The 13,532-nt window shown below is 39.9% G+C and overlaps 1 protein-coding gene across 3 annotated transcripts in view; it reads right to left on the bottom strand.

The window, feature by feature from the left end:
* anapc1 (anaphase promoting complex subunit 1) overlaps nt 1–13,532 on the bottom strand; it is a 93,989-nt gene that overhangs the window by 22,176 nt on the left and 58,281 nt on the right. For all 3 annotated transcript variants that reach the window (XM_060925375.1, XM_060925376.1, XM_060925374.1), the window contains exons 29-34: nt 13,001–13,235; nt 6,645–6,736; nt 5,796–5,930; nt 5,592–5,674; nt 5,349–5,427; nt 2,148–2,222 (exon numbers count right to left, since the gene is read on the bottom strand). In XM_060925375.1, coding sequence (XP_060781358.1) covers nt 2,148–2,222; nt 5,349–5,427; nt 5,592–5,674; nt 5,796–5,930; nt 6,645–6,736; nt 13,001–13,235 — 699 coding nt within the window. The remainder of the gene's footprint in view (nt 1–2,147; nt 2,223–5,348; nt 5,428–5,591; nt 5,675–5,795; nt 5,931–6,644; nt 6,737–13,000; nt 13,236–13,532) is intronic.

Here is a 13,532-nt window from a genome sequence, read left to right on the forward strand (position 1 = left end):
CTTCTGTGGCACATTTTGGGTCGTTATCCAGCTGTACTATGAAGCGCTATCATATCAGTTTTGCAGAATTTGACTGAATCTGATTAGAAAGTACAGCTCTATATACTTCAGAATTCATCTTACTACTTCTATCAGCAGTAACATCAGTAAACACCAGTGACCCAGTTCTATTAGCAGTCATACACACCCATGTCCACCATGTTTGACAGATGATGCTTTGAATCCTTTCCTTCTCCATACTCTTCCCATCATTTGGGTACAAAGTTAATCTTGGTTTCATCTGCCCAAAGAATCTTGTCCCAAAACTGATCAGGCTTTCTAGCAAAGTCTACTCTGGCCCTTCTCTTCTTGAATGTTACCAGTGCTAACACCATCAAGTGGTAACACCCACTGTATTTACATTCATGGAGGTGACTTTTGTTTGTAGACTTGACAATGATAGGTCTACATCCTTGAGAGTGTTTTTGACTTGGCTAAATGTTTTGAAGGTGATTTTCTACGATCATCCACTTTAGTTGTCTTCCATGGTCTTCCAGGCCCTTTGGTGTTGTTGAGCTCGCCAGTGCATTCCTTGTTTTTAAGAATGCACAAAATTGTTGATTTGATGAAGTTTCTGCTATGTCTTGGATAGGGGTGAGGATTTTTTTTTTCCAGCCTAATGATGGTCACTTGCATCGACACCTCTTTGGACCGCATATTGAGAGTTACCATGAACAGCTGCCAAATGCAAATTAAACACTGGGAATCAACTCCAGACCTTTTATCTCTTTAATTTGTCATGAAATAACAAGGAAACAGGCCATAACTGGCCATGAAAGTGCTCATCAGTCAATTGCCCAATTACTTTTGAGCCTGTGAAAATGGAGGGGAAAATGGCTTTAATTCCTAAATGGTTGATGTGATGTATTCGATCAGCCCCTTGAATTAAAGCTGAAAGTCTACATTTCAATCACACCTTCATTTCATATCCATTGTAGTGGTGTCCAGAGGAAAACGCATGAAAATTGTCACTGTCCAGATACTTATAGACCTGAATGCACATGCCTCTTTGCACATCTCTTAACCAGAGGTTTCATTTTAGAAGTTCTAGCATTTTTAAAAAAATCTGTTTATGCCCAAAAGTGAGAACTGAAAAAAAATCTATTATATATCTAAAGATTACTTTTCAATTGCACTAAAAGATACCCCATTTACCTCTACATTTATAATCTAATGTACCCATGGAGAAACCATTACTGAAAATTTTAAAAGATCTACCAGTTTACAACAGGAAACGATGATTATCACTTTAATTATTAGAGTCATTCACATTAGTCTCTGTCTCATCACCTAAGATTACTCAGCAGTCACTTGCAGCATTTCAACACAAGCCTTATCATTTCTTCACTTTGTCACCAGAGTGTCAGTCACGTTTGTTCTGTTGGCTATCCAAATACATGATCAATTCATTAGCTTGTAAGGTGTTAGACATCTTTGCATAGACTGACTGTTTTTACTGCTGTTTTTGTCAAAATGTCTCTTTAGCCAACATGGTCATTGCTGGTAGTTACTAAGGCAAGGTCAGAAAGTAGCTTGTATAAAAACACAGACATAATTTTGGTAAAATATATTTATTTTCTTATCTCTCTATCTCTCTCTCTATGTGTCTATCTAGCCCTGTTTTTCCTGTTACTTCCCACAATGCAGTGCTAACAAATTCCAATGTCTTTTTCCAGACCACCACATATGGTAGATTAAACAAGTTCTCACAGCAATCTGCACTAGAACCCATTCTGAATGCTCAAAAACATCTGGCCAAAAAAATGTATCAACAGATGCTGAATGTTTACATCACTGGTTCACAGCACACTCTGGAAGTAACACATGGAAGTAACCTGTTAGTTGTACAATGTTCTTTGGCTTGCTTGAATTGTAGCCAATAATGGCTTAATACAGCTTTGCCTTTCAAGTGTCACTTGCACAACCTGCATTGCAAAACATCTTCGTGATCCCTGAACTTAAAGCAAGTGGAAGTTAAGCCGAGCTGATGTGGAACACATCATGTTCTTTTAGCACAGAACCAGCTGGAGTAGGAATGTAACATTGAAAAGGAAAATGCCTGTGTGTATAGCATTTGTGTGCGTCAGTGAAATAAGTTGATTTTGTACCTGAGGTACATTGCTAGTCACCCATTCCTCATTAGGCAGTATCTCATCCCACATGATGAGGCATCTGGCCAGAGTCTGGAGACACAAAACAAGCACTGAGATTCAGTCATCCACTGTTCACTGCTTCTGCTGGCATTTTCCCCTTACAGGTTTCCTCCTGTACCTTATACCCTGGCGGGACCTGGTACATGTGTGTACAAGATGCGCAGGTCTGATTCCAATTAAAACTTTAAAAGGTGATAGTGAATTGCTAGATGAAAAACAGTTACAGCTGCAGTTACAGCTGTTTACGCACAAGTTAACGTGTGCATTTTATATTACCATACACTTCCTGTGTCAAGTCAATTAGGGTAAAAAATATCATAAAAGGTCACTTCATAATAGCAGCTAAGGGACAGATTTATAACCCTAATTCCAAAATACTTGGGACACTCTAAAGTGTAAATAAAAACAGAATGCAATTACTTGCAAATCTTGTTTAACCTATATTCAATTGAATACAAAGACAAGCTATTTAAATGTTCAACCTGATAAACTTTGTTTTCTATAAATATACACTCATTATGAATTTGATGCCTGCAACACGTTCCAAAAAAAGTTGGGACGGGGCATGTTAACACTGTGTTACATAACCTTTTCAAAATACTCAGTAAGCATTTGGGAACTGAGGACACCAATTGAAGTTTTGAAAGTGAAATTTTTTCCACTTTCTTGCTTGATCTATGACTTAAGTTATTCAACAGTCTGGCTTCTCCATTGACGTATTTTACGCTTCATAATGCGCCACACATTTTCAATGGGAGACAGGTCTGGACTGCAGGCAGGCCAGTTTAGCACCCACACTCTTTTACTATGAAGCCACGCTGTTGGAACAAGTGCAGAATGTGGCTTGGCATTGCATTGCTAGAATAAGCAGGGATGTCCCTGAAAAAGACATCATCTGGATGGCAGCACATGTTGCTCCAAAACCTAGATGTACCTTTCAGCATTAAATGGTGCCTTCACAGATGTGCAAGTTAGCACCCATGGCATGGGCACTAACACACCCCCATACCATCACAGATGCTGGCTTTTGAACTTTGTGTTGGTAACAATCTGGATGGTCCTTTGCCTCTATAGCCCGGAGGACACAACGTCCATGATTTCCAAAAACGATCTGAAATGCGGACTTGTTAGTTCACGGCACTTTTCCACTTTGTGTCAGTCCATCTCAGATGAACTCGGGCCCAGAGAATTCAGCGGCGTTTATGGACATTGTTGCTGGAGATTTGCAAATGCAGCAATGAACTGTGTTTACCAACAACACTTTTCTGAGGTGTTCCCAAGCTCATGTAGTAACAGCCTTTATACAACCATGCCGGGTTTTTTTAATAATGCAGTTTCACTCGAGGGATCAAAGGTCATGTGTGTTCAGTATTGGTTTTTTCAGCCTTGCCTTTACATGTAGAGATTTCTCTGGATTCTCTGAATCTTTTGATATTAAGGATTTTCAATGGTGAAATCCCTAAATCAGCCTTTCTCAACTGGGGTGCCATCTGGCTTCGTTAGGGGTGCCATCAAAAAATTATATATTCTAACATTGAAATAAATAAAATGAATTAAAATTCCAAAAAACGATAGTTACACTAATGCAGATCATCGCCACCTCATGCATCATCTAAATTTGTCTCACGGCCCCCTTTCCCATGTCACAACGTCACTGCCAGGGTCAGCGTATGGTCAGCGTGACTGCGTATATTTTATATGGAGGTGCCTTGAGAATTTGTATACTTCTGAAGCGTGCCGTGACTGAAAAAAGGTTGAGAAATGCTGCCCTAAATTCCTTGCAATTATATGTTGAGAAACGTTGTTCTTAAACTGTTTAGTTATTTGCCCATGCAGTTTTTCACAAAGTGGTGAACCTCACCCCATCCTTGCTTGTGAATAACTGAGTCTTTGAGGATGCCCCTTTCATACGCAATCATTATACTATCACCTGTAACCAATTAACCTGTAGAGTGTTTTTTGAGCATTCCACAACTTTTCCAGTCTTTTGTTGCCCTGTCCCAACTTTTTTGGAACATGCTGCAGACATCAAATTTAGAATGAGTGTATATTTCCAAAAAAATAATAAAGTTTATCACAGTTTCACCATTAAATATCTTGTATTTGTATTGTATTCAATTAAATATAGGTCAAAAAGGATTTGCACATCATTGCAGTCTGTTTTTATGTTTTACACAACATCCCACTCTTTTGGAATTACAGTTGTATTTCAGCTTTTATTTACGACTTCAGACTTTCAGTGGGTTAAAAGTTTACATGCAAGATGGCATCTATTTTCTGAAATGCACCAGTCCTTTTTCCAGCAAAACACACCCACAACATGATGCTGCCACCACCATGAGTCACAGTTAGGATGGTGTTATTCAGATTAAAAGTCTTACCCTTTTTGCCCCATACATAGTGCTCATCAGTGATCACCTGCACTTTTTTATGTCTTGGAGTAGGGACTTATCCCTTGCGTGACAGCTTTTCAGGCCATGGCATGAAAAGCTCATTGTATTTCTCATTGTATTAAGGGCAAAAACACACTGGCTCGAAATACAACTTATAATTATGACAGTTAGACATCAGAAACTTCTAAAAGCCATTACACATCAACGTCTGGAATTTTCCAGACTGTTTTAAGAGACAGAAAATGTAAATATCTGACCACTAATTCTGATATAGTGAATTAATGTGGTAAAAAAATAAATAAATCAATAAATCAATAAATAAATCTGTCGCTAATCATTTTTTAAAATTACCTCTGATGTAAACAAAGCAGATATCCTAATTGACTTGCCAAGAGACATGTATGGTAACATGAAATGTGAGGAGTTGTGAAAAACTGAGATCGAATATCTTTAGCCTACGTGTATATAAAAGTTTGGCTTCAAATTTAGCTATATTTCGCTATATTTATTCATTATTTGGTTTGGGAATTCTCTTTTAATGTAGGGGGGTCTCTTATTATACTGCTACTGCAGCGTGACATCTTTTAATAGAATTCTTTTGAAAATGTTAAGTTGTTACCAGATACGGAGACAAAATTTGATACTGGGTCAGACAACTGTAATACACAACGGGAAGTACTAAGGTGCTCAAAAGGTCACAGTGATGTTTAGAGGCATAATCTAGCCATCACTTATTCCCTCTAATTTGTTCTCTTCCTCTCACCCTCAGCAGCAGAAATTCAGGTTTGATGAAGTCCAGCAGGAACATGGTGTCTGGGGCTTTCAACCAATCAGCTATAGACCTGAGAGAGAGAGAGAGAGAGAGAGAGAGAGAGAGAGAGAGAGAGAGAGCACAAAAACCACGGGAGTCTTTAAAAGGAACTGCTTTGAATCGGGGTTAAGAACAAGCTAGACAGGAAGAGAAAAAAGGAGAAAGAAAAGAAGAAGAAAAAAAAAAGATACTTACCTATTGTTGGTTTTTAGATAGATCATAGCAAGAGCCAACGTGGCACCAGGGCAAGTCACATCCACATTGATCGTGTCACCTTCCTATCATTAATATTTAATAGTTTTATATCAGATTTCCCAAAGGTGATGGCTCACACATTGCTTTAATTCTATCCTCCATAATATGTAGTGATTTTTATACATCTGTGTTCATTTCATTTACCTTAATCTGGTAACTTGGGGATTTGTGCTTCTCTCTGTTAATGCCAGTGTGTGTGCGCCGGTGTCCTCCCACCATGTACTGGTAAAGCTGCTCTGGTACATTCAGGTCCGTCATGCCGATAAGGTTACTGCCATGCTACAGGTAGAGAGGCTTAGTAAACATGGGAAAAACAGCTCACACAAAGGTTGTACATATGCTCACAATGCTTTTTATCTTTAATACAATGCTCTAAGACCTTAAAAAGGCACTTTAGAGGCACACAAGTGAGAACTTGTTTTCCAAACAAATAATGCCTTTGACAGAATTGGGAACACCAAGTTTCATTTGATTAAATATAATTCTGGTTATTTCATAGTGTCCTTGTCTATTTACGGAAATTTATTTAAGTAATCTATTAATGGGAATAATAAGACATAACCGATACTTTAATATTATGGTTTGATAACTACTAATTGTTGAAACTATGTAGTCTTTAAATTACTTCTAAAACAAAACTTTAAAACAGCAACAAGATTTGATGAATGACAAAAATGAGAAAAAAAATCATAAAGATACAAGTACTTGCTCACAATGGCATGAAAAAAAAATGATATGAAGCTTTTGGAATCTAAAAGGGAGTGCCTCCAGTGTGCAAAACCACATGAGAGTTATTCTTGAAATGAGAGAGATTTGGTTGTGTTAGCAGCTTGAATGATAAGCAGGAAGGAGGATGTCAGGTGACTGTGAGAACTGCTAATACACATAAGCGTGCTAATAAACTGGTATGGCAGGTGACTTTTCAAGGAAATGAAGTTTGCATGAAAGAAAACAAACATTCTTAGCATAATTTGGCAGCATTCACACACTCACCCCAAGGCAAACCATGCCAAGTGCCAGGCCTGCTGCTAAAGAGTAGGACTCTCTGTCTGTGCAGTACTCCATTTCAGGGCCGGGAGGACGGCCTGTGTGGACACACACACACACACACACACACACACACACACACACGTTAAGCATGCGCACATCCAACAAATTAAATGAGCGCTGGGCTTGTGATATATTGATTTTTCCCTGCTCATGATTTATCGTTAAAAAAATTTTTAAACAATTTAATTGTCAAAAAAAAAAAGACAGGAAGCAAGCATTTCCAATTTGGAACTCAGGTGGAAGGCAGATTTTTTTTTTAGTGAAAAAACAATTATTTTACAAACTGGTTGCATAATGTCCACATGGCTGACATTTTCATTGCTGCTTAAAGCATATACGCAGAGCCATGGCCTCACTTTCATTTATAAATGCCTTGAGACCTCAAGAATGACACAGGAATAGTTTTAAGCGTTAACAATAAATCTAATATAGTAATTTTTACGATCAAAATGATTCATATAGGTAGCGGTCTGAGTGAATGACCTTGACATCCATAACGTCACAGCAGGAAGTCTATCGGCCTCATCACCATTTCCGCTATACTAAAAAAACAGCTGACTGCAACTCCGATCCTCCATTTTAAGCTAATTTATCACCATGCCACGTAGATGTGTTGCTGGTCGGTGCAGCAACATGACAGAAGGTGGATTTACGTTGCATTCAATGCCCAAGAATGTTCAAACTGCAAAGATTTGGACGCAGTTTGCGAGAAGTTCACGGGCACATTGAGCGCCTATGAAGTGGTCTCTCCTCTGCTCTGCACATTTTACTGAAGACTCGTACGAGACCTCTGATCTGTTGAGGAGCGTTGGCTATAAGCCCGTATTGAAAGAGTATCAACAATTAAAGGAAAAGAAAACAAGTATTTATTTTATTAATTTTAAAAAGGAAAGTTCAGTTGCACCAGTTCCCCCGGAGTGTGAACCAAGGGTTGTTGCTAAAACCCGGGACGGAACGGGACGGGACATATTGCTCAGGCAGTGACCGCCCCACGGTTGTTGCTAAAACCGGTGACGTTCCATTCCATCCCGGGTTTTAGTAATTGCCTGAGCCAAGCAGTAATGGCAGAGTACTCCGTATGGACAAAATAGAGAATGAATGGACTTGCCGTCTGATTTCTAAACTGGATATTGCTGCCATCTCGCCCTTACATGGAAGAAGCAAATGAACGGAGAACTGAACGAACAACTGAAAGTCAGACTGTTTCAAAACAATCAGCCACAAGATCGGCCTTCAAGAAGCGAGAACACAGACGGGTAAGCTCCGACTCTCATTTGGATATAAAACAACAAAAACAACATGTTTACCTGCATTTAGATTAATACATGTAACTTCTATTGTGTGTATAAGTTACTGGTATAAGATTATTTAATTTGCTTCAGAATGTGATTGTCTCAGTTCATCTGGTTATTTAATTAGCCTTTTACGTTTTTTCAGTGGAAATGAATGCATGTACATGTATGTTGCATAATTTACAACACCTATCCTGTTTTAATGAGAGTCAACCCACAATCAATGAAGCATGGGTGCAAGTATAAAATTTTCAAAAACCTGAAAAGTCTGACAAAGTCAGACGTGCATGGCATAGCCATGCAGCGGGGGTTACAAAGGGGGGTGAGCCCCCCTTAGGGCTCAAAAAAAATTTAAATTACAAGTTAAAATGGTTGTCTCTTACACAAGCTCATGCAAACATTTATAATATTAATAGTTATATGATTTGCATATTCACATACAGTTATGTTCAAAATAATAGCAGTCCCTCAACAGTAGCAAGATAAATCACTGTTTTTGTTAAAATTTCAACCTTTACACTACAAGCAAGTTTCTGGAGGGTATAGTAAAGGTATAGAAAACCAACAGACCCAACAGGCCTGCCGTGCATGCTACTGATTCTGTGAAATTGAATGATTAGCTGAAAGGGGTGTGTTCAAAAAAATAGCAGTGGTGAGTTCAATTAGGGAGGGCATTGATTTTGTGAAAAAAAAAAAAAAGGTGTTAACAGGTGGTCCTTATTTAAGGATCAAGGCAACTGACATTGCATATGCTGGCTGTCCTGCATTGGTCCTGAGAAACCAAGTAAAATGGGTCGTTCAAGACACTTCTGATGAAGAGCGGCTTTTAATCAAGAAATGGATAAAAGAGGGGAAAACCTACAAAGAAGTGCAGAAACTTATAGGCTGTTCAGCTAAAATGATATCAAACGCTTTAAAATGGCAGCCAAAACCAGAAAGACGAGGAAGAAAAAGAAAAACAACTTCTCGAATGGATCGGAGAATAACCAAACTGGCAAAGGCTCAGCCAATGATCAGCTCCAGGAGGATCCAAAAAGATCTAAACTTGCCTGTGAGTACTGGTACAATCAGACGACGTCTATGTGAAGCCAATCTACCAGCAAGAAGCCCCCGCAAAGTCCCATTGTTAAAGAAAAGACGTGCTGAAGCGGCTACAATTTGCCAAAGAACACATTGACTGGCCTGAAAAGAAATGGCGTAATATTTTGTGGACAGATGAAAGTAAGATTGTTCTTTTTGGGTCTAAGGGTCACACACAGTTTGTCAGACGTCCTGCAAACACAGAATTCAAACCACAGTACACAGTGAAGACTGTTAAGCATGGTGGTGCAAGCATCATGATATGGGAATGTTTTTCATACTACGGTGTTGGTCCTATTTACCGCATACCAGGGATCATGGATCAGTTTGAGTACATCAGGATACTGGAAGAAGTCATGTTGCCATATGCTGAAGAGGAAATGCCTTTGAAGTGGGTGTTTCAACAAGACAATGACCCCAAACACACCAGCAAGCGAGCAAAATCATGGTTCCAGACAAACAGCATCCAACTAATGGAGTGGCCAGCACAATCCCCGGACCTCAATCCCATAGAAAACTTGTGGGCTGACATAAAAAATGCTGTTCATGAGGCAAAAGCAAGAAATGCAGAGGAATTGTGGAACGTAGTACAATTAACCTGGGCTGCAATACCTGTTGACCGTTGCCAGAAGTTGGTCGACTCCATGCACCACAGATGCGAAGCAGTTAACAGAAACCATGGTTATGCAACAAAATATTAGTTTAGGATACTCAGCAAAGTTGAATTTTCAAGAATTTCTTAGTTTGTATGGTACATTTTTGAGTTTCCAAAGAAAGATGTCAACACTGCTATTTTTTTGAACATTACATTTCTTGACTTTCTGTGAAATATTATGAAATGTAATTACTTTTTCCAATTTTCTTGCTTTGAAATAGAATGTGCAGTATGCCCAATGCATTTGTGTTCATTAAAGTACAATTTATTTGAAGAATTTTGACATTTACTCGCCTTTTTAAAGACACTGCTATTATTTTGAGCACAACTGTACATTTCATCAATTCATCTGAAATAATATTTCAAGTACAAGGCTTGATATTTCAAAACATCTAGCAACTACTAATTTAAATGTTGAAACAACCATTTTTAATATGCTTTTGCTGTGATACCTTTTTTACAATATATACACAGCTGGAGTTAAAATAAGGGGCCACATGTCTTGATGTCCTCAGAAACTCCTGGATTTTAGCAAATAACAAGATTCAGCTTTTTCCATCTACAAAAATATCTATATTTTATAATCCATTACTGACTACAAATGAGTTTTCAACCTAACAACCACATTAGAAAAGATGATAAAAAAGCTAACAAACTTATTTCAAGACCTACCTTACTTTTATTTCATAATTGAAAGGTAATCAAATGTAAAAAAAAATACATGTTTATAAAAGCAGATGAATAATTTCAATTCTAGAAGAAAGCACATTGCATTTGCACATCACACAATATTAGATGACAATTTAAATCACCAATAAATGTTTTGAATTCACTTATTACTACATAGCACAAAAATCAGAAAAGTGCACGGCCAATATCATTAATTTCAAAATTCTTTCCTTAGGAGCAATACTTGCAGAAAACACCTGGGCCACAATTATCCATGACTTTGCATTTTGACCATGTGAAAGTTACTGTTACTTTGTTCCCATCTCCATTTATTTCTAGACGTCTTTTCTAATTCTTTTGTATTGGAGCCTTCCGATAAAAACTTCATTTTGACATATTTTGATCAGCAACCAGAGGCAAAGCACGTGGATCTGTCGCAAGGGAGGGAAGCAAAATAAGGCTTATTATAAAAGCTGAAGTTTCATTGGACGGCAGTTAACAGTGAGCCAATCAAAAGCACCGTTCTAACTTGCACCAAAAGAAACGGCGACTCATGGGAATAGCTGTGTTGATTTGGTCGAACAACGTGCTACGTGCGTGAAACAACGGGCTAGTCAGGACCACTCGTCGGTGAGCGGCGTATAAATTGAATGAGGTTTGTGGCGAAGACGAGATGAAAAGATTTGTCTCGTGCAGAGACTGTACCGCGGTAACCCGGTAATACGCTGAGAGTGAGACAGTGAGAGGGCCACCCCTATACCCCCCCCCGAATATCTCAACGGATTTACACGATTTGGAAAAATTACTTTCGGAACCGAAAAAAACGGAGCTTCCGGCACATGCCGGAAAACTTGCACCCATGATGAAGTCAAATCAGTCTTAGTTGAGCAAGTCAGTAACGGTATTTCTTACTTTCACCATAAATTTTTATTTATATGACTTTGGTCTATAGCTGTCAAAGGCCTCGGCCTTAAAACCGGTTACTGCTGTGACGTCACGCACTCAGGGCTGGCTGACTCAGCGGGGCAGCTCCAATGCCAACTTTGCGGTCGATTTTAACTCTCAAAAATCTCATCTCATCTCATCATCTCTAGCCGCTTTATCTTTCTACAGGGTTGCAGGCAAGCTGGAGCCTATCCCAGCTGACTACGGGCGAAAGGCAGGGTACACCCTGGACAAGTCGCCAGGTCATCACAGGGCTGACACATAGACACAGACAACCATTCACACTCACATTCACACCTACGGTCAATTTAGAGTCACCAGTTAACCTAACCTGCATGTCTTTGGACTGTGGGGGAAACCGGAGCACCCGGAGGAAACCCACGCGGACACGGGGAGAACATGCAAACTCCACACAGAAAGGCCCTCGCCGGCCCCGGGGCTCGAACCCAGGACCTTCTTGCTGTGAGGCGACAGCGCTAACCACTACACCATCGTGCCGCCACTCTCAAAAATATTTTTTTTTTATTCCCGTTTATACAGCATACAAGAGTCAAGGATGGAGATACTATCCACTCAGAAATGTATTTAAAAATAAAGGTTCTGCGTATCTGCTTTAAAGTGCTTGAATGCTTTTGGTGGCATCCCTAATAAATATAGTTAACGGAAGATAAATACTGCATATATTTGTGTAAGTTAGCCCAGCCAAACTTTTACAAATATACCTTGATTGATTTAATTTGACATCATTAAACTCGGGCGGCACGGTGGTGTAGTGGTTAGCGCTGTCGCCTCACAGCAAGAAGGTCCGGGTTCGAGCCCCGTGGCTGGCGAGGGCCTTTCTGTGCGGAGTTTGCATGTTCTCCCCGTGTCCGCGTGGGTTTCCTCCGGGTGCTCCGGTTTCCCCCACAGTCCAAAGACATGCAGGTTAGGTTAACTGGTGACTCTAAATTGACCGTAGGTGTGAATGTGAGTGTGAATGGTTGTCTGTGTCTATGTGTCAGCCCTGTGATGACCTGGCGACTTGTCCAGGGTGTACCCCGCCTTTCGCCCGTAGTCAGCTGGGATAGGCTCCAGCTTGCCTGCGACCCTGTAGAACAGGATAAAGCGGCTAGAGATAATGAGATGAGATGAGATCATTAAACTCAAAACCTTTTCCATTGCCATTTACCCTGACAGAAAGCGAGGGTGCCCTGCGAGTCCAGTTAAGAGCACGAGCTAAGATGAAGTAAATCACTGAACTAAGGAGAAAGTGATTGCTAGTTTGGCATATTTTTGAGTGATAAACTCATAGTGGAGTATTCTGATGTGAAATTACAGCAATCCTACTGCTATAATGCAGAAAAGGTTGGAAGGTATGGTAATACAATCTAATCTGAGTAAACATCACTAGACATTGGGGCAGTGTAAGACTGTCGAGAGATGATTAAAACTTACCAAGTATGAGGACACGTACTTGCCTCTCACAACCAACTGACCTTACTCTCATCTCATACTGACCTTATTCTATCACCTTCATTGAAACACCCACATATAAACACCTGTGAAAACTCTTTCTTCTCACCTGCAACATTTAAACAGAGCCCATCTCTGACCACCATGACCCACACACACACAGATCTATAGAACACTTATATGCACTGATCCCATGCTGTACTGACCTATCTCTGCAAGCAGCACCTCTGCATTGTGCCGATGTCCAGTACCCTGGTACACAAGGCCGATGCCTACCACTGCGGCCACCTGCACGCTGTGTGGCACGTCCAGTTCAGTGGAAGTGGGTGGCAGCAGGGCAGGCACATGGATGCTCAGCAGGCGTGTAACTGACATGTCCATGGTGCCCAGCTTAGCTGCTGAAACACCCAATAAGAGTCCTATGCTCGTCATCTCATGGCCCTGAAGAAGAAAAGGGAGATTTTTTTTTTCAAAACTCTAAAAATAATTGGCAATTGTTAACTGTCTACCCTTTAAATGTTTTTAAGGTTCAGACAATGCATGTGTTGGTCTATGCAAATTTATTGTGCTAATTTACACTCACTGGCCAACAAATTAGGAACACCTGTACCCAGTGCTCATTCATGCAACTACCCAGTCAGTCAAGTATGTGGCAGCAGTGCACTGCACAAATTGTGCAGATCAAGAACTTCAGTTAATGTTCACACGAAACATCAGAACGAGGACAAATGTGATCTC

Source organism: Neoarius graeffei, chromosome 7 (genome assembly GCF_027579695.1).
Source record: "Neoarius graeffei isolate fNeoGra1 chromosome 7, fNeoGra1.pri, whole genome shotgun sequence".
Taxonomy (NCBI): Eukaryota; Metazoa; Chordata; class Actinopteri; order Siluriformes; family Ariidae; genus Neoarius; species Neoarius graeffei.